At 39.4% G+C, this 20,847-nt stretch overlaps 1 protein-coding gene across 1 annotated transcript in view; it reads right to left on the minus strand.

The window, feature by feature from the left end:
• Positions 1-20,015, minus strand: part of MEGF9 (multiple EGF like domains 9) — an 81,682-nt gene extending 61,667 nt beyond the window's left edge. Inside the window, exon 1 of the mRNA XM_034664407.1 lies at positions 19,280-20,015. Within this exon, the coding sequence (XP_034520298.1) occupies positions 19,280-19,868 (589 nt within the window). The 5' untranslated portion in view covers positions 19,869-20,015. The remainder of the gene's footprint in view (positions 1-19,279) is intronic.
• Positions 20,016-20,847: the final 832 nt, after the last annotated feature.

The raw sequence follows: 20,847 nt of genomic DNA on the forward strand, positions 1-20,847 counted from the left end.
AGAGTCACACACTCTTCTGACGGAGGCAGCCAGGCGCCTCTAAAGCCTGCACTTTTAACCACCAATGACTGGGTCCTTCAAGGCTCAGCAATATTGGTTTGCGTTGTGTTGGAAAGAATTAAGAGAAGGGAAGAAAACTACATCAGGCTCAAAAATATATATGCATTGCCTTGTCAGGGAAGTAGTGCATATGTTGGGGGGAGGAATGGAAAAAAATTGGGGAGTTAGGTAGATTGAATATTGAATTGTAGCTATTTACCATTCATCATTATATGATCTTGACTAAGTTAAATACTTCTCTTAGTAGAACTTTAATATTCTCACCATAACACCACCACCAAAATGATACTTATATGAGATGAAGGACATGTTAACTAACCTTATTACGGTAAACATTTTGCAATATATATGTATATCAAATCATCACATTGTGCACTTTAAACTCACACAATGTTATAGGTCAATTATATCTCTATGAAGTTGGGGGGGGAACCTCTATTACCTTCGGTTTCCCCATCCATACTTCAAAGATATGAGGTAAGATGGCAAGTGAAAATGTCTGTAAAGCAACCTAATACACAAGTATCCTAAAGTATTTGCATACAAGTCTGTCCCTCCACCCGACTATAAACGCCTAAGTCATTCACAACTCCACCCTCAGCTCCAGCACAGTGCCTGGCATACAGCAGGCACTTCGGTTTGTTCAACCTAACACCAGATCCCTTAAGAGGTCCGGCACCAATTGCTGGCTTTGATTTTAGTCTCTAATTTAAGTCATCTAAGTCTGTGTGTTATACCAACAGGCAAAATGTCTCCTTAATAAGAGAGGATAGAAAAACTAATTCATGTCACCCTTCTTTTATTACATTATCTTAGCTTGTAAACCCTTTAATTCAAAATTAATGCTGGAAAAGATTTAGAGAGACAGTCAGTGGCCTCTAATTATCTTTGCTGGGGATCACTTACTCTTTTAGGAGTACACTGCAGTTTCCAGGTTGATCCAGAACACAAGCCCTACCATGTCACCTGGGGGTTCATATTTCTTCATTACTTTGAGAATCCATCTGAGCATAGTATACAAAACACTTTTTTATTCAATGGCTGCCAACCACTCTAGCCTCAAATCTCACCAGTTCCTCTTCCATCCTCACATACCCTATCCTTCCCTAGTTAAACCACTCAGGACTGCAGGTCCCCGAACAGGCCATGCATGTGCTCTCTTACCTCCATGCTTTTTCACATGCTGCTCCATTTTCCCAGAGGCCCCTCCTCCTCCACCCTGTAATTCCCATTTCAGCTCAGACCAAACTTCCTCCAGAAAGGCTGCTCTGACAACATCCTCTGCCCCCACCCCCATGAAAAGTCCGGGCAAGGAGTCCCTCTTTCCTTCTGTGGTGTGTGCACACCACTATGATGGAACTTACCACCCTGTAGTCTGATCTTCTGTACCCTTCACTAGGTGCTCAAGGGCAGAAACCATGTGTTATTTGTCTCTCCAGCATCTATCTAGCCCAGCACTAGGTGCACAGCAGGTGACTAACAATAATCTAATACATGAATAAAAGAATCTTATTTTGTTAACATGGAAAGCCCAATGTAAACTTACTGACAAAAGCATACCCTCTTCCCCATTACTTAAGTAAAAATAAATGCAAAGTCTTAAGCTGAGCCGTCCTAGTAAAACACAGTTGAAGGCCAGTTTGGGCATCACGAGACCCAAAAAAAAAAAAAAAATCACATGGAGGTGCTTGGCTGACTCAGTAGGAAGAGCATGCAACTCTTGATCTCAGGGTCATAGTTCAAATCCCACATTGGGTGTAGAGATTACTTAAGTAAATAAATAAACTTTAAAAAAAAATCACGTGAAAAAAGGGCCTGAAATCTTTTCTGGTTAAAAAAAAAAAAGGGAGGAAGGGGAGAAAGGATGAGGGATGAGAAGGAGAAAAGGAAAATAAGAGTAAGGTACCACTGCAGATTGGTTAAGCAATAAGGAAACAGAAAATAATACCTTCCTGACACTTGTAGCTTTAGTCCCTGGAGGCTACTTAATCATTGATTTTAAGTGTATTTCTAAATAAGTGATCAATTATACAAGATTATCAAATGAAATAAATTTAGCAAGAGAAATCCTTCCAATAAGCTGTTAAAATGCTTGCCATTAACAAGAAAGATCACATTCTAAGCAAAATAACTCTGTAAAACAGTAAATTTAAGTAATCATACTTTTTTTTTTGCCCCAAATGTTTGGAGTCCATTTGGAATTGCTCAACAGAAGTTTAATGCACAAGTTAAACAATGATTAATACACAGAAAACTAATACACTAGGTGGCAAACTTTTGTAGCAACTCAGTATCATTATTTGATATTATCTCTATATTTGACAAACCCATACACTGGCAGAAATGACCCTTAGCTTTTGGATGTATGCCATTTGCCCTTCAGTGCTATCCTAGTTAATGCATAAAATCCCTTACCCGATTCATAACAGATATCTAACTTTTCTGGAAACCAGTCTACTGAACAGATCAATTAGGCTAACAAAAGAGTATAAGTGAAATTTAAGTGGGCAGTCGTAGTATGCGAGGAAATGTTTTGGTTTTTCCAGGTACAGAGCACAGTTTCTACTAAAAGTCCAAAGCATCAAGAGGAAAACCAATGAGATCGGTAAACAAATCAGTGGTATGGACAGAAAGACAATGACTACGAATAAGAAGAGAGTGAAGGCAGCAGGGGGAAAAAAGGTGCATTAAACTAGAAGGAGTGGTTGGAAGAATATTATAGAGCACATGAAGCTCAATCTATTTTAGATTGTTATTTCACCCCAATAGAAAGAGCTTGAAAAATAAGTCCGAGTTGGGTTTAAATCCCAGCTAACCAGTACTTTTCAGCCAGTGACTATTGGGCAAACAACTTAATCTCATTTCAGACACAGGTTCTCTGTAAAAAAGGGTAATACTACTAATTCAGAATTGAAAGGATTAGAGGTAGTGAATTAAACAGAGTGAAAGTAGGTATTCAAAGTATAACATAAAAAGAAGAGCTAACATGTAAAAGGCCTACTTATGCAGACATTCTAAGTATTTCACGTTAGGATTTAAACCTTATAAGAATGGGGTGACATAGGTGCTATTCTTAGGCCCATTTTACAGATGGGGGAATTGAGGCACAGCCCAAGGTTACACAGTAAGTGGTAGAGAAAATGACTTAAATCTAGGCAGTCTGTCTCCAGATGATAGTTACCACTCATCATAATAATAATAATTCTTTTTTTTAATAATAATAATAATTCTTAATTTAGCTTGAACACAAGTTCTCTTTTAGCTTCATTTAATTGTCCTTTTGTTCCCTCCAAAAAGCTAACCTCTAAAAGCCCCAGAACTCTGGTCCGCAGTACATCTCCGCTACTCCACTGCCCTTGAACAAATCATTCCACAATTATAGGCCTTCATTTCCTCATTTCTTCAAAGTGAAATACTAACTGCCCTAGGTTATTATACTTTTTAATACAAGGTACAAGACAGTTTGCCCAAAAGCCCTTTCTTCCCAGAATAGATACAATCTCAGGATATAACTGGTTATACAAAAGGGGACAAAAAAAGGTTTCATGTCAAGCAGGTATGGTACTTTAGGCCCTTTTTGTGGCTAGTGACTATTGTGGTAGGTCTGGGAAAGAATTCCAAATTGCCCTTTCCAGATCATGCTTCTAAATGGGAAGAAGAGGTAACCAGAGACGGATAAGGCCATTTCTGGCCTCACCTTGTATGTGGTCTAGTTGGAAATTAGGCCAGAGTGCTTTGACTCTGCCATTCATATTTGAAGGTCTTTCTGACAGTGTCATTCCCAGAAATAAATAATTTGTTATTTAGGATTATTCATTTATTGTATGAATATTTACTGAGGACCTACCACACGCTAGAACTTCACCTAGGTTCTGGGGATACAGTGGTTGGAAAAAAGAAAGACAAACAAAAATCTCTGCCCTTACAGAATCTACATTCTAGGGGTGTTGGGCAGGAGGATTACCCTTCAGTTCACTTCAGATATTTATTGAGTACTTACTATGTGCTGAACACTATCCTAGGTAGATACTAGAGAGTACAGACATCAATAAAACAGCCTATAAGCTACTTGAGGACAAAGTATAGAGGAGTCATTTACATAAACGAGTAATACTTAAAACTTAAAACAAGAATGTTTAAAAAGCAAGTAATCAAAAGATATGATATATATAGTAATATTAGAATGTATAAGGTACAGTTGTATAGCAGGCTGCATGGATGATGTTTTTCAAGGACAAATAAATTTCTCAGGTGAAAGAAAAGGATGTGGTAGACATCTGTCATTGTTTTCGGCAGCCTTGTATCATTGTATAATTTCCCACTATTTTAGAATCTGTTCCTATCTGGGGAAAGAAGCCTGGCTCTCCCACCACAAAGGTTCATAATGCCAGATTGTTGTTTTCCCTACCCCCTCACCCCTGCCTGCATCCAGGGCTTGAGCAAGTGTTTGAGGTTCCAACATCATATCCACCCTCCACTTGGAATTGGCAACTAAGGATTCAAAGGAATGAGCATGTGGTGCCTTCTCTGGTAGCAGATGAGATGGTTACAGTATGACAAGTGGCAGCAGTACTTGCCATTACAACATATCCAGTACCTAATGTTAGTGTCAAAGGTGCAAACAACAGCATTGAATTCAGTGGTGGTGTCAGAGGCATATTCAGTGGACCTCCCCGGGGCACGATTAAGCATTATCTTTATTCCACATCCTGAATTTGGTTCCCCTGGAGATTCTGTGAAATCTTCCATATCCTTTTAATAAATTCCACTTCTGATTAAATCAGCAAGCATTGGTGTTTATTGCTTACAATTAAGGCCTTTATTAAAACTGAACAGAAGGAGAATCCAGGCAGAGGGAACAGTATAAGCCAAATAACAAGAGACCAGTTAGCTTAGTGATTCAGAGAGGAGGCTCTGAGGCCAGACAGATTTGAATCTGAATCAACGTTCTATATTTTACTACCTATGAGAACTTGCTCATGTATTTAAACTCTCAAAGCCTTGATTCCTGCTTAGTAAAGTGGGGATAGTAGTGTGTATTTCTTATTAGGTTCTTTTGAGAATTAAACAAGGCCATGATAACTCATTTAAAGCTTTTAATATCTGATACAGAACAAGACCTCCACAGATGATTGCTTTATTAATAATAATGATGATGATTATAAGCATGGTATTTGGGAGAAAATATAAGCAATTTGATTCTGCTGGTGTTTAAAGCACAAGGAGGGGTGGTAGGAAATGAGGACAAAGACTATGGAGAAGTTACAAGTCATATTAAGAAACTTGAGCTATGGGCTGGGATCACTTATGGTGATTAAACAGGAGAATCATATTGAAGTATAAATATCATATTAAAGTAACTAGGAGAATGATATAACCAGGTTTTGCCTTGAATATATATCCTCCACAGCTAGTTGTAGAGCTCAACGTGACCACTGTACTTGTACACTGTAGGATGTTGTAATACACATTGCTATTACTGAGTCTTGATGTCATACAAACTGAAACGATTTCTTTCTGATAAATACAAACTGTCCAAAAGTGTGCATATATATCATTCGTCAGTATGTCTTGCAACTGGATCAGAAGGGGCTGGGTCTATACTTGAAATAATAGCTTCTCCTTTGTCTGACCTGAGAGACAATTAAACTTTGGATGAGGAGGGAAGTTTATAAAACAGGAGGAATGTTCCCTCAGGTGACCGTTAGAACTATGAACCACATCTGCAAGTCTGAGATTCTTCTCTGACTTTTATGTAATCAAATATCACCTGCTGCTTTTTACAACATACTGTTTTGCACCAGCGTCTTGACCTAGAGTCCATATTAAGTAAAATATGAAAGGCTTTATTGTCAAGAACAATCCATACTACCATTTTGCAGTATGTGGTATTTCTTGCCAAATGCTAATAAGCATTACATTGTCTCTGTTAGCACTAATCCTTCTGGTGCTGATTAGACAGTCTTACAGCTAGTGTTCAGTTCTGCTTTCCATTTATCATGGTTGTCCACTTGTTTAGTCTCATCTGATTTCCACCATTATTTCCTCTCTCCACCCTTACTCCACACCCATACCTACCTCCAAGAAACACTCTTTGATCTAATTTTGATATTCCCAGTAGCTACGGAAATCAAACTAGAGTCACTGTGCAACTCAGAATGAGTGCTGAAAAGGACAACGTATGGGCTTGCTGGGGGATGTTAGGGAAGGTGACAAAAACAGAACCCAAAATGTGCTCTGTATCCACTGAATGCTTTATTTCATTTCTGCTATTCCCATCTGTTTTGGCAATGCAGCATAGTTTAGTTAAAAGAAAAAAAAGAGCACAGACTTTTAAGTCAGACAGAGGTGGGTTTGAATTCTAGGTCAACACTCAAGAACCCTATTAGGTTGGCACTGTTATACTCATGTTACAGACGACGATAGAGAAGCCCGGGGAGATTATGTGACTTGCACCGTGTATGTGAATGTTGTATTTGGCATGCTTTCAAAAATATCAATGTTCAACCAGTCTAAATTTGAGTGGTCATGTCTTTCCATAGGCCCTAGTCTTATTTTCACTTTATTAGGTCATTTGTAGTTAGGGCTCAATACCTACAAAATATCCCAGAGGATTAAACATCTGCCAGAACTGGATGATGGCTGTTTCAGGGATTCCCTAGAGTCCCATCTTTGCATTTGTTTTTTGAAAATAGCTTCCATTCAGCTTAGTTCTGAGAGGTACAATTACTGTGTATCTGGCAACATGGCACAGGATAATTCTTTCTCGACCTTGGCCACTCTGAGAGGACAGGAGGTAGCCTTTTGCATCAAGCTTATTGGTCCTACTTGTACCTTAGAACCACCTGTTAGAAAAGGCTGATCTGTGACATTCTGATTACCAATGTCTTGCCAGTCTACAGACCATGTCACGGAAGCTGGTAAATGTGTTAATCTAGAATTGACAAAGTTCTCTCTGCTGTTGTTTAAACATTGTGAATAGATAATAAAAACAATATGAATAATAATGATAGCTAACTTTGAGTGTTTACCATGTGTTGATTATTAAAAGCACTACTAAATCAAGTTTTTTACATGCATTAATTTAATCCTCTCTCAATAACATTATGGTTTGTTACTATTTTGATTTAAAAGTTATAGCCTTTTCTTCACAAAATTCAGAGAATAGAGATCACTACGTGAGATAGATATCAGATTCCTGGAGGCCAGAGCCCTTTTTTTTTGGCATATTCTTTAGCATAGCACGCAGGCCTTTTTTGGCAATATCTGAGCCAGGCAGATGGGCACTTTGGCTTCCCTCATCATAGAATTGAAAATATGAAATGCCTGGCTTGGTTCCAGACTGCTTTGGGCTTTTGAGGGCCACTTGAACCCAAGAAAAATCATGCTTGTGCTGGAACAGACACATGAGAAATAGTTGCTAGTTTGGTTCTGACAAGGAGTACCAAGTCTCGAGTAAAGCATCATATAGAACCTGAGATCTCCATTCAAAACAGATTCACATTCTTTTTGGTGATATGACAAATAATTTAAATGTGGTGAATTATTTCCCATTTTGATCTGTCATATACTAGACTTCAGAAGAGTGCTAAACCCAACTCACATGGCTGTTTTCATAAAAAATATGTGATCTTGTTTGTGAGATCCATTTGTGAGAAATGGAGCAATGTATACAGTAATTAAATATTATACTTAGTCAATGATAAAAAGCTTTATGGTTTAGTTATTTTTTTCTGTAATGATTAGGAAGCACCTAATACAGTAACTTAGCATCAGAATTTGATCATCCAGATTATAGTAATATCACCAATACTACTACTCCAACTTCATTTGAAAGATATCCCATTTTAAAATGTTAAAATATTTGAAATATATTATGTTTAAGAGCAGTATCAGAGCAATACATCCATATACAATTATCTCAATGGCAGAGAAGGGGATAAAGTAAATATAGATGTAAAAAAATTATGTAGTTACCGCTAAAATCTTAACTTTATAGTTATCTGGGTTCGTTTTTTGTCTACACTTCTTTACATTTTCTAAAATGAACATGTATTATTTTCATAATCATAAAAATGGTTAAGTAAATCCCTTCTAAACAGCTCAACCAAAAGTAATATTAAAGATCTACAAAAGAGCAATTTACTTATTTTATAAGTTTAATATGAGAAAAAGATTATTTTATTTTCTCAAGGTAGTATGTGAAGAAAAATAATACTGAAGCATCCCAAACTTCAGAAAATATCATTACGGTCCATAAATTATACAAATATGTTAATTACAAAATAGTATAAAAATATATCTTGCATAAAGAAGCCACATATAAATGCATCTGTTTATTTCTTTGTTCTGTTTAGTCAAAAGCTATCTTGTTCACATTATATTATAACCTAATATGAACCATGTAATCAGGAAAGAATACCAGAAAACAGTTTGAATTCTATGATGTCACTGCATTTGAGAAAAGCCCAAAGTATTTTGCATTGAGACTTCTCAAAAACCTTGGAAGACTGGGAAGTTAGGAATAGGCTTCATTTTATAGCTAAAGAAAGTCACAGAGCCATTTAAAAAAATGTGCTCAGGAACATACAAAGTGAATAGAAAGACAGACTGGAATCTAGTTCTGACTGCTATTCTACCGATTAGCTAAACCATTCAGCCCTGCCTTTGTGGACAAGTTGAAGCAACAAACTAACTTAGAAACTAAAACCAGTTGAACAGGATAGGGTTTGCAGGCAATGCACCAACAATTCAGTATAATAATACCCAACAGCTAGATTGCTTTGTGTTTTTGGTACACTTTGTAACTATTCATTAACCCACACAACATCAATGGATGGTGGGGCTATATTATTAATGCTGTTCATACAGAATGAATAAGTAAAAACATACTGTAGGATTATGACTACAAAATCAAATGAGAAACCTACAGCAAAAAAAGTCCAAGGCCTTCCTCTAATTAAACTTCAATCCACAAATAAAACAGGGTAAGTTTGTTGAAATGCCAAGCATCCCTTCTTTTTCCTTATTATTTCCATTGATGTTTCCCAAACTGAACATAACATCCCAAAAATGATAGATGAGACTGAAGAGAACCTAAAAGCTACTCAGTTCATCCAATCTCCTTCAGAGACAACATCTAAACTTTCCCTAGAATATTTCTTAAGGATTACACCTCTAAAAACCATTTCCAAAATTAAAAGGAACTAGAGAATACGATGTTCTCCTCGCAATTAACAATGCTACTTGTAATTTCTTGCTTTTGCTCACATAGATTGAGTAAAAATACTTGATTTTTAAAAATAAATAATAAAAGTCTAGTAAGATCCCTGGTAATATGCCAGTTTCTAGGAAGCATCTGAGACTGAAACAAAAGTTACAGAGTATCTAAAGAGTCTACAATTTACTAAGTAAGGTTATTTAATATTCTCCAGCCAGGCTGAAAATATTCCTACTCCTATCATTTTCCTTATGACTAGGCAGAATACATTCCTTTTTCTAATTGAATAAATTTCCCCTTCCCTTGATGCTTAGCTGTCTCCCTGGCAAGGGTATCATATAGAACAGCTGTTATATTACCAGTATACAAGCAATTCCATCTGATCTAATTGCAAAACATATGGACAGAATGAAACCAAATTTGGGGGGCTCTGTATCTTTAAAGGAAGAAATAATCAAAGCTCTTCTATTGGTAAAAGCTGTGAACAATGCAATGAATTCAAATTTTGCACAATTTAAACAATATGTATTTCACTAAACTACTTTAATTAATTTTAAGTGCATGTTTACAACCTCCAAACAGAAGGATATGGATAAAGAACCAGCTCCATCTTCAGCCTTTTCTAAGATCTCAGTTAAATGTCCCCTAGAGGTATCAAATCTTAGATATGTTGACCCTACACTATGTTTAAGATTTGTCAGGCCTCAGGAATAGTTTCCTTTCTTGGGTATTATCTTCAGTAATCTATTTTCTTCAAAACCACAACTCAATGAGAGCAAATATCTCTGAGGCAGATCAAAATTGCTGAGTCAATGTCAAGAATTAAAAATTAAACTAGCCCTGGTGATATCACCTGACTTGATCTCACATAAAGAAAAGCTTACTAAGCTTATCACAACTTCTTATTCATTTTTTTCCATTTTATTCATTTATTATGACTATAAAATAAAAATTGGATATATTCACTGAAAAAAAAAACTTGGAAAATTCAGAAAAACACAGAGGGTAATTTAAATGACCCATAATCCCATAACTTAGCTTTAGCCACTTCACATTTTGGTATATTTCTCTTATCTTACGTATATTGCTACTTAACAGAACATAAGCATTTTAATGGCTACATAACAGTTCAGAGATTACCATAATTTCTTTATCACAGAAGTTTAGAGTACAAGAATTCCTATTTCAAAAATCTTTACTGAAAGAGCAAAGCCAGTATACAAACCAAATGAGAGTGGAACTGATGCAAGCGTGGGCAATGATGTAGAGGTGAGAGGTGAGCGTTGGGACGAGGGCCCAGAAGTAGGCCCACCTGGTCTCCTCAGTCCCTATACTGGCTCCCAAACGCATCCGAGGAACCACAGGTGCCCCCAAACGATACAGTTTAAAAACCACAAATCTAGTCTACCTCTCTCATTTTACAGATGAAATTCCTTGACCAAGATGACAGAACTGGTGAGAGAACTGAGAAAGAACATTGGGTCCCATGGCTTAGAGACAAACGCTCAGCTTCTCCAACTTAGCTACTCTTTCTACAAAAGTCTTCAGATGTTCATTTGCTTACTGGTGTTCTTCCTTTACTAAGATAAATAGAAGGAACAAAATTAGGTAACAAAAACTGAATAATTAATGTAATTTGTTAGATCTCAAAGAACCCCACTTGCCCTAAGTAAGTTTCATACTATTCCTGTGAGTTAAGGGTAAAAGAAGGAGAAAAGTTCATTTCTAAACTGAGGGAAAAGACTATGAGATTACATTATTTTCCCCAAGAATACACTGCTAAGTATAGTATAGCAAAAAACCATTCCCTCTTCTTCACTCATTCAATCATTAAATATTTATTGAGAATCTGTTTTGAGCTGGACACTGGGGACATAATTGTGAACATAACAAACAGAAGTCCCTGCCCCCATGGACTTTATAAGCCTGATGTGTTTGAATAAGCTACTTTACCTCTCTGACTCTCTGTATTTGTCATCCAGAAAGTAAGGATAGTAATATTGTACTATTGCATTGTTGAAGGGTTAAATGACATGATGTATGGGAAAAAAATCCTAACACATAACTAGGCATATAGTAATATGTGCTCAGTTAACATTAGTTACTATTCCAGCCAAAGTGTCAAATATTAAATTGGAAGTGAGAAGTCAGAGTATCAAGTCTCTATGCTACTAACACACTGATTTGAGGCAATACACCTGAAATAGTATATTAAGATAATTCCAAACAGATTTCTACACTAGAAGAAAAGTAAATAATATATCAGTCTGAAAAAAAGGATATTTACATGAGCCCTCCCAATCAAGTTCTATAGTTCACCTTGTCATCTCCATCACATTTGCTTTCAATGACTAGTGGGCTCTTTCCTTAACAGTCAGCCCCACAGAGTGCCTGGCAAAGAAAATATAAAGAAATCCTCATCTTCAAATACCATTTTTCCATCGTGTAATTATGGGCAGCAAAATCAGTCAAAGATTTATATTCAACAAAGTAAACCTAAAAGACAACAGTTTGAAATACAAAATATCAAATGTGAAACCCACTAAAAACCTATGAAGATCTGGTCAATATTCATCAACAAAAGTACTAACAGAGGAAAGAAGTTAAGCCTTTACTCACTCATATGATACCCAGAACTCAACAAAATATGGATGTCACAGTCTTGGAGACTCCAAGAACTCCTTGTAAACTGTAAAGTACTGTACACTTGTTAATTATTAGAAATATTCTGTTCACTATTAACTTTAATTAGATTTCTACAAAGGAAATTCTGTCATTCAAAAGATCAAACATTTGTTTCTCAACCAAATTAAACCTTTTATATTGGTATGCAGCCCAAATCCACCCACCCAACAAAAACAACTTATATTATTTATAAATAGAAAAATAAAGTTGCTACTTATTCAAAGTATTTAACTTTTTTTGAAGCAGATGACTTCTGTTATGACAGGTGTTTTTTTTTTTCCTGTATTGTTCCTTGGGAGAAAAGAAAGGAAAAGAAAAGAAAAGAAAAGAAAAGAAAAGAAAAGAAAAGAAAAGAAAAGAAAGAAAAACAGAATCTGGGCAATAAAAAAAGAGCCCAGAGATAAAAGAAAAAACTCTTCTCTCATTATTTTCATAAAGAGAGAATTAATACCATGTCCTGAATACTATATAAATTATGACGCTTTCTTCTCAAATGGGCTTAATAATCTAAATTAAATAGACTAAAAACAAATCCACAGGAAAAAAGTCAAAGTCACAGAGAAAGACAGATAGGTTTTGTTCAGAGTGCAAAGTGTTCAACCCTGTGCACCCTGTTACCAGGCCATCTTCAAGGACATCTTTTGTTCCTCCAGAAAGACTTCTTGGAAGAATTGGGCTTTGAGGAGGCACTGAAGGAGGACAAAGTCGTAAATTGTTAAACAGAGAAGATAATTTGATTCCTTAAAGAACATGAAAGAATAGATGGGGCTAAGAATAAAAGAGAAGAGTGAGAAGGACATATAAAGGAATTTAAAGTGAAAAAATGAGCAAGGAGAACAGAAGAGAGGTTTTTTGTTTTTTTTCCTTAATGAAGGAAAAATAATGGGGAAAGATTTTTTTTTTAACAATACTTATCTGTGAAACAGTAGCATTACCAGAGGGATTATTTTGACACAAATTTATCACATGTACTTAGAAGAGACATCTACAAGGATAATTTTTTTGAATAAACCTTTACTGTGATCCAAACATGTATATGTCCAAACGTTATCTTTTTCATCACAATTTTTTAAAATCTCCCTCCAAAGTTACTAGTGTAGTCTGGGTACTTATTTCCAGTGAAAAACAGATAAACCAAATTACATACTTGAAAAGAGACTAAGTGACCACAGAAGAGGTGCCTGTAACATAATCTCAACATTAGTAATAAAGATTTTTATATCACACCTACAGTAAATAAACAAAAATCAAGATCAAGGCAAAGAGCATGAATTAAAGCTCTTTATAACTAAAAATATCATCTAACACTGCTTTCAGCTAAACAAGATCTTATATTTCTATTCTCTTCTGATCTATTAAGTGCCCTAGAGCAGTAATCTCTCTACCCATAATTTACCCATCAGTAAAAACAGTACTGTGATACTTTTCTTCCATTCTTTTTATAAGGGTGCCAGGACGTCTGGAAGTTAATATATACATGTTTAGAAATGCTGAGATGAAAAGTAATGCACACTTTAATTTTATGGGTCTTTAAAAAAAATCAAGATAAAAAGACCTAGTCAGATTATTTCAATGTGTAAATTTTCAATTAGCCAGAAGTCTTCCTGGGGTCATAATTCAGAAGATTTGAAACTAATGTTATGGAATTTAACTATGCTATTCCAAAAACAAATCAGACTAAGGAATTTCTACAGGAAGCTAGGCACTTAGGCCAGGAATAAGATACAGTAAATTTGAGAAGTCCCTGGGCCTGGGCCTGGGCCTGGGCCTGGGCCTGGCCCTAAAAAGACTACAGACAAACTTCTCTATCACAGACCATATTAAAATCTAGTCAAAGGAGGAATTAGAACTACAACTTAAAACCACAGTTGTAAAACACTGAAAAACAGATAATTCAAAGAGGTGAATGAATAGTATACAATGAAGTGTAGGGAGTAAATGCCAGTAGAACAGTAGAAATTTTCTCAGATTAGTATCCAAGGACCAAAAATTTTTAGCAAAATGGTTTCCTTCTCTCCTCTTCTATGTAACTGTTTCCTTAAATGTCAATAATATGGATTCTGGAACCAGAATGACTAAGTTTGAATCTAGGTTCTGCCATAGCTGAGCTTCTGTGAGCCCCAGTTTCCTTATCTGTAAGATGAGGACAGTTAACAATATCTAACTCAATTGTACCTAACTGTTGTGAGGATTAAATAAGCTGATATACATAAGGCACTCAAAACACTTCCTGGAACATAGTAAGTACAATATGTGTGTATAATTACTTACAGTGGTCCATAAGCCCTCAGACCTGATGTCAAGTACCAGGAGATCCAAAAACCAAAATTCTTTCTGTAACTCATTTGGCAGCAAAACCTGACCCAAACACATGCAAGGCTATTTTCAGTCTTTATTTATCCCATCCACTGTAAATATACATGCATTTTGCTGCAAATATCTTCATGTATTTGATCATAGGATGCTGACCCACTGGAGTATATTTATTAACTTCCTAAGATCCAGGGGAAAAAAATGTAAATTCTGAAACACATCCAGCCCCACAGGTTTTGGATAAAATATAGTGGACCTACATTATCTCTGGAGCCTGAACAATTTCTATGTCCCTAAAACAAGTGGTATCTTCTTAAATAACCACAAGCAAATAAATCTCTGTAGCTAGAGCAGAGAATTTTAGGATGAAGAAAACATTACCCAGTATACTTAGGCAGGCCCTGCATTCCCAGAATGTTCCTTTCAAACCAAATCCATTCATGATATTTTATTTACATGTCATACTAGTCAGAATTTTCAAGCTCTAAATTCTAAGGCTTGCTTAAATAAAGCCTATTCTCTTAACTTACATCATAAATAAATGATCAAGGCTCTTTGGGGGCATTAATGTGCCCTGAATCATGCATACCAAATCATCACAGAACCTTTAAGCTAGAAGAGACCCTTGAGAACTAAACTATTACTCCTTCCCTTCCAAACTATTTTATCATCCATAAATTTACTCTCCCTTGTGAGGTAAGAATAACCTGTTCTAACTTGTCTTTAGACTCTGTCTATAGGAACACCCTGTGGCTGAATGTGAATAAACTGGGTGGGGTACTCTAACAGACTTGGGATCTAAAAGGATAGCTTGAATCTAACGCAATACATCTACATGTCTCAATTCATACTTTAGAAAATAACAAGAATTTCCCAGTCCGGAATGAAGAAACACTCATCTAGTACATGTTTTGTTTTGTTTAAAAAAACAAAAAACAAAAACGGCTTAGCTATCTTAATGGACTCAATGAGTCAACAACATAACGTGGCTGCCAAAAACACCACTGTGATTAGGAACTAACTACATCAACAGTAGTATAGCATCCAGAAGGAACGCGGTAACTGCCCTCTCTACTGCAAGCTCGTCAGAGCATATCTGGAGTATTACGCTCAGCTCTGTGCTCCACACTTTGGGAGGGACGCAGAAAGACTGAAAAAGTCCAGAAGAGGACAGTGAGGGAATCTGAAACCATGTCACATAAAGAAAAGTTGAGGGAGCTGAAGTTATTTAGTCCAGATTCCTAGAGAACACGATCACTGTCCCCAAAGAACTGTCATGGCACAGAGAGAGCAGGCTTGTTCTGCCTGGCTCCAAAGGGCAGAACCAGAACCAGTTGGTGTTAACAAAAGAGAGAAAGATTTCAGCTAACTCTTGGAAGTATTTCCTAAAATGTAGAGCCGTGCTAGGAGGCTTTTAAAGTCTTATCTAGCCATAGTTTAAAAAATCAAACACTTGTCATCACCTTAGTCTCTTACTGCTGGTAACTACCATCCTCTGGCATCACAGCTTCTCCCTTAACTCTTCCTAAAATGTCCCACCCAGGCAACCAATCAGGCAAATGTATTGCCAAGCCTGTGGGAAGAAAGTGCCTGTTTGCTGGGCAATTAGTTTCAGTTTGCAGATCAGTGTCCTTATAAACAAAAGAGGGCCCTAACTGAGGGGCAGGCAAGAGCTCTCAGCTAGAACTCTATGAAAGAAATTCTTATTAAATCAAAGAGCAGCTAGAAGACCCATCTAATCACATAAGATATTATCGATGGCATTCAGTCCTTACAGGAACATTAAAATAAAATACCTAGTACAACCATCTTCCCAAATGCCAGAGAATCCAACTCTGCAAGTCAAACTAGGTCTCTCAAGATCAGTTAGAAGCTTTCCTTCTGTCAAAGAGATGTATGTACTATTTGAAGTAGACTAGAACCCATGCTCAGATAAAAAGTCCATCCTTGATTGTATCACACTGTAAAGCCAAAACTACCTATCAACAGGCCCACAAAGTTCAGTTCAGCTGCTGAGAACTAGACATAGGCAATCCATAGTGAATTCACACATAAAAAAGTATGAACTGTGTTAATTTAAGACACAGAAGAGCTACTGAAGTTGGACAGCCTTCTAAAGCTTTTGTCACCCAAGACCACAATAGACATGGTTATATGTTAGTCCATGGAAGTTACTAAAGCCTTGAACTGTTCATATGGCACATATTAATTAATCCAGCTTTACTTCACTTGAAATTGGATTCTTCGAAACTCCTGCTGAACTATTAGAGAATATGTCCATGAGGGGCTTAATAAGAACACATCCTTCTCTGTGCTTTTAAAACTGAATCCCAGAAGCAATCTAAGTGTCCATAAATAAGGGATTGGTTTTATTTGGTTTTTTTTAATTTTTTTTATTATATTATGTTAGTCACCATACAGTACATCCCTGGTTTCCGATGTAAAGTTCGATGATTCATTACTTGCGTATAACATCCAGTGCACCATGCAATACGTACCCTCCTTACTACCCATCACCGGTCTATCCCATTCCCCCACCCCTCTCCCCTCTGAGGCCCTCAGTTTGTTTCTCAGAGTCCATAGTCTCTCACGCTTCATTCCCCCTTCTGATTACCCCCCTTTCTTTATCCCTTTCTTCCCCTACCGATCTTAAGGGATTGGTTTTAAAATATATATTATTCTTGTACAAAAAAATGCAACTGTTAAGAAGAATAAGGTAGATCTTAAGTATGGACATGGAAAAAAANTACCGATCTTAAGGGATTGGTTTTGAATTATTCTTGTACAAAAAAATGCAACTGTTAAGAAGAATAAGGTAGATCTTAAGTATGGACATGGAAAAAAAATTCGCGATAAATAGCTAAGTGAATACAGCAAGCTGTAAAACAGTTTGCATAGAATTATTTTGAGTTTTTAAAACTATTTTTAAAAACCGTCTGTGTATGTATGTTCACATATGCCCAGAAAAATGTCGGAAAACAGATCAAACCGTTAACAGTAGTAACCTCTAGGGACTGACTGGAACTAAGAAGCAGTAAAGGAGTGACTTTCACTTTTTCCTTTGTAGACTTCTGGTTGTTTGTATTTTTTTGAAGTAAAGGTTAACTTTGTGATTTAAAAATAACAATACAAAAATAATAAAGATAAAATAACATCAATTACACTGACTTACTTATCACATACTAACGTTCAAAATAAGTGATCGTGCTACTACTTAAATGTGTGCTTCAAACTCTGGAAAATCTAATTCATCCTTTTTCTATTATATTTTACCACCACCACCACAACAACAAAATTATCACATTACTGCTAGGTTTCTCAAAAAAAATTGTAGTCATAAGGATAACTAACCCACACATGGTGCTTACTTTGGACCAGGAGCTGTTCTAAGCACCATAAATGTATTAACTTGGTTAATCTTCACAGCAATCCTATGAAGTAAGTACTATTATTATCTTCATTTCACAGTTGAAGAGAGGTTAAGTGACCTGCCCAAGATTACACGGTTAATAAGGGACAGAGCTAGGATTCAAACCTAAGAATGGACTCCAGAGTCCATACTCTCAACCACTATGCTTCCTGTCTCTTAGTAATATGTCAATCTCTCTATACCAAAGCCAAAAAAGGTTACCATCAAAATCCAGCTAGTTAATATACTCCTTCAAGCTAGAAGAGATGCAAACTTAGCTTTTTATGGTTGAATAATGTGCGTTCCTACTGATGTCAATGCCAACCTCCAACCCAAGATTCAAGACTGTATTAAGACTCATAATCATGTGGGAAAACTCTCTACAAATTCAATTATAGTCCAAAGTTCATACCTGACTCTACAGCAAATCACTGAGCCTAAGAATTAGGTCAGAGAGCCATTAATGTAAGTACAGCTTGGCAAACAGTTTGGACAAATCTCCACCCCAACTTAGGCAAAGGAATTCAGAAACTCTTGTCTAATGTCTTGACAAGGTAGGTTTTATTTGTTCAGTTCCAGGCCCACTTTAGATTAAAAGGAGACAAGAATAGGAGTTGTCTTTAACTTTGCTTGAAGACTTCAATCTGCAAGAAGAAGAGCCTATTTTCTATGTGGACTCAAAACAGATACTGGCATTTATCAGCATCCTTCAAACTGAACATTCTAACTTAAGGGGGGGGGGAGTAATGGGCATCCCTGCCTAAATTGTGCATTTGTCCAAACATATCGACCTTGTCATTGAGGAAGAAAAAATGGTGCAAGGAAGGGATTTAACCTAATTTATAGGCATGCTCAACCTAGATACACACCTGTCCCAAATGACCCACTGAATCCATTTATTTGCAGGGAAAACATGGATTACAATGCCTTTTTTTTTTTTTTTTTTTTTTTGCCCGAGTGCTCTGTCCTACTGTGGTGGACAAAATCCTCAATATCTCTTCCACCTGTCACATGCACAACATATATATATATATATATAAAACACATTATATATATATAAAACACATTATATATATATAAAACACATTATATATATGCACATTACACACACACACACACACACACACACACACACGGAGAAATGAACAAGGAAGCAGAAGCTTTGAAAGGAATCCCTTATACTCAGGTTTTGACTCATTGGTTGAAGGAGGTCCTGTTCTGGCTTTCAAACTTCCCGAAATAACCCAGGCAGAGAGGCAGGGTGAACGAACCGAACCCAAAAGTTTGCGCCCATTCAGGGTCTCTGACAAAGGCCAGAAAGCCCCGTTTGGAAGGAGATGCGATGCCTTCCACACCGCAGCCGCCCCCCTCCCGGGGAAGCCCAGCACTGGGGGGACAAAAGACTTTCCAGATTGGGGAGGGGGGCGGGCGAGCTGGAGCTCGGACCTCCCCTTAGGAGTCGAAATCTGGGGAAACTTTGGGGTGAGGAATGATCAATTCCGGGCACGAACCTAACCCGGGAGGCCCGGGGCTGGGGTAAGGGTGGGCAGCCGAGGGGCTGGGTGCAGCCGGCAAACAGCGCGGGGACTCACCTGGGGGAGGGGGAGAGGGGGCCTCTGTGGCAGGTGGGGTGGGCGGGACGGTGCCGCCGCCGGGAAGCTCGGGGGTTGGGCTCAGCGGAGTGGTGGGCGCCGGGCTGGTGGTCGCAACGGGGGTGGTCGGCGCCGGGCCAGTGCTCGTCGAGAGGGTGGTCGGCGCGGGTCTGGTTGTCGCGCGAGGGGTGGTCGGAGTACGGTCCACCGCCGGAGGGGCGGTCGGCGAGGGGCTGAGAGGCGCCTGGAAGGTGGTCGCGGCGAGTCCGGCCGTCGCCCGAGGAGGGGTGGTCTCCGGGGACTGGGCTGAAGAGGACGCAGCCGGGGGCTGATGGACAGTAGTGCGCGGCGCTCCGGTCCTCGGGGCCTGGGCCGTGGGAGTCGTCGCCTTAGAGAAAGGGCGACTGGGCTCGCCCCCTAGCCCCGGGCCCGGAGACGCATCCACCTGCCCCGCGGCCCCGCCGCCGCCGGTGACATTCCCCGCCGAGGTTGTTGAGGCGGCGGCGGCGGCGGCGGCGGCGCAGCACAACAGGGCGAGGGCGCCCAGGCTCGGCAGGCTCCTCATGGCGCGCTCGGCTCCGCCATTCATTCATTCAGTCATTCTGTCGGTCGGTCAGTCATCTTCTCCTCCCTGCACTCGGACCAGGGAAGCCGCCGCAGCCGCCACTGCCACCGGGCGCACCATCGCCACCTCCCTCTGACAGGCAGCCGGCCCCGCGGGCGGGCCCCAGCGCGAAGGGAGCGACCGGGCCGAGCGCGGACAGCCCGCCCTCCCCGATTGGCAGCATCTTCTGACCAATGGGAGGCCACGCTGTCCCACGTGACCCGCCGGCTTCCCGGCCTCTTTGTAGCTCCGCGGGCCAATCAGAGGACGTCGAGGGGAGGGGGCGGTGTTAAGGCGGGAGGAGGGTGGTACGAGCCCCTCTCCAGCCCTTCGGGCTCGCGGCAGACCCGGCTTTGTCTGCCCAAGGAGCGGGGCGCGGGCCGCGGGCATCGGGCGACGCGGAGCAGACAAAGGACGCGCCCCGCGCGGCAAACGCCGGGCCAAGTCGTCTGCTCCACTGGGCGGCGAGCGCGACCCGGGGCTGGGAGTCCGCTCTCGGGAGCTTCCCCGCCCTCTTGAACAATGGGGCGCCGGCGCCGCACCCGGGCTCGGGTGGAGACTGGGCTGGAACCCCCGCAATGGGCGAGGGCGGCAGCAGCGAGGATGTAGAGCTCAGCATTGCTTGTGCTGCCCGAGAAAGCCTTGTCTCGGCCCTGTGAGGTCTGCGCTGCCATTCCCATTTCAGGGATGGGGAAACTGAGGGCCCCACTGAGCCAAGACCCATGCCCGGACCAGACACCTGCTGTGGGCCCCGGCGCTGTGCCAGGCAGGACGGGAGTACTAGAGACGCGCCCGGAGCCGAAGGTGCAAGCTTCCTGTATAGTGGAGACAGACTCACTTGCACATTTTACCCTGACCCCGCACCCCCAACCTATCCCCAGGGGAGGATAGGCTCTGACGGGGTTTGAACCTCAGCGTCCTGTTTCCTGCTGAGTGGCTTTGCGGCCTGAGCGCAGTTTTCTCA

The sequence above is a fragment of the Ailuropoda melanoleuca genome, chromosome 7 (genome assembly GCF_002007445.2).
Source record: "Ailuropoda melanoleuca isolate Jingjing chromosome 7, ASM200744v2, whole genome shotgun sequence".
Lineage (NCBI taxonomy): Eukaryota > Metazoa > Chordata > Mammalia > Carnivora > Ursidae > Ailuropoda > Ailuropoda melanoleuca.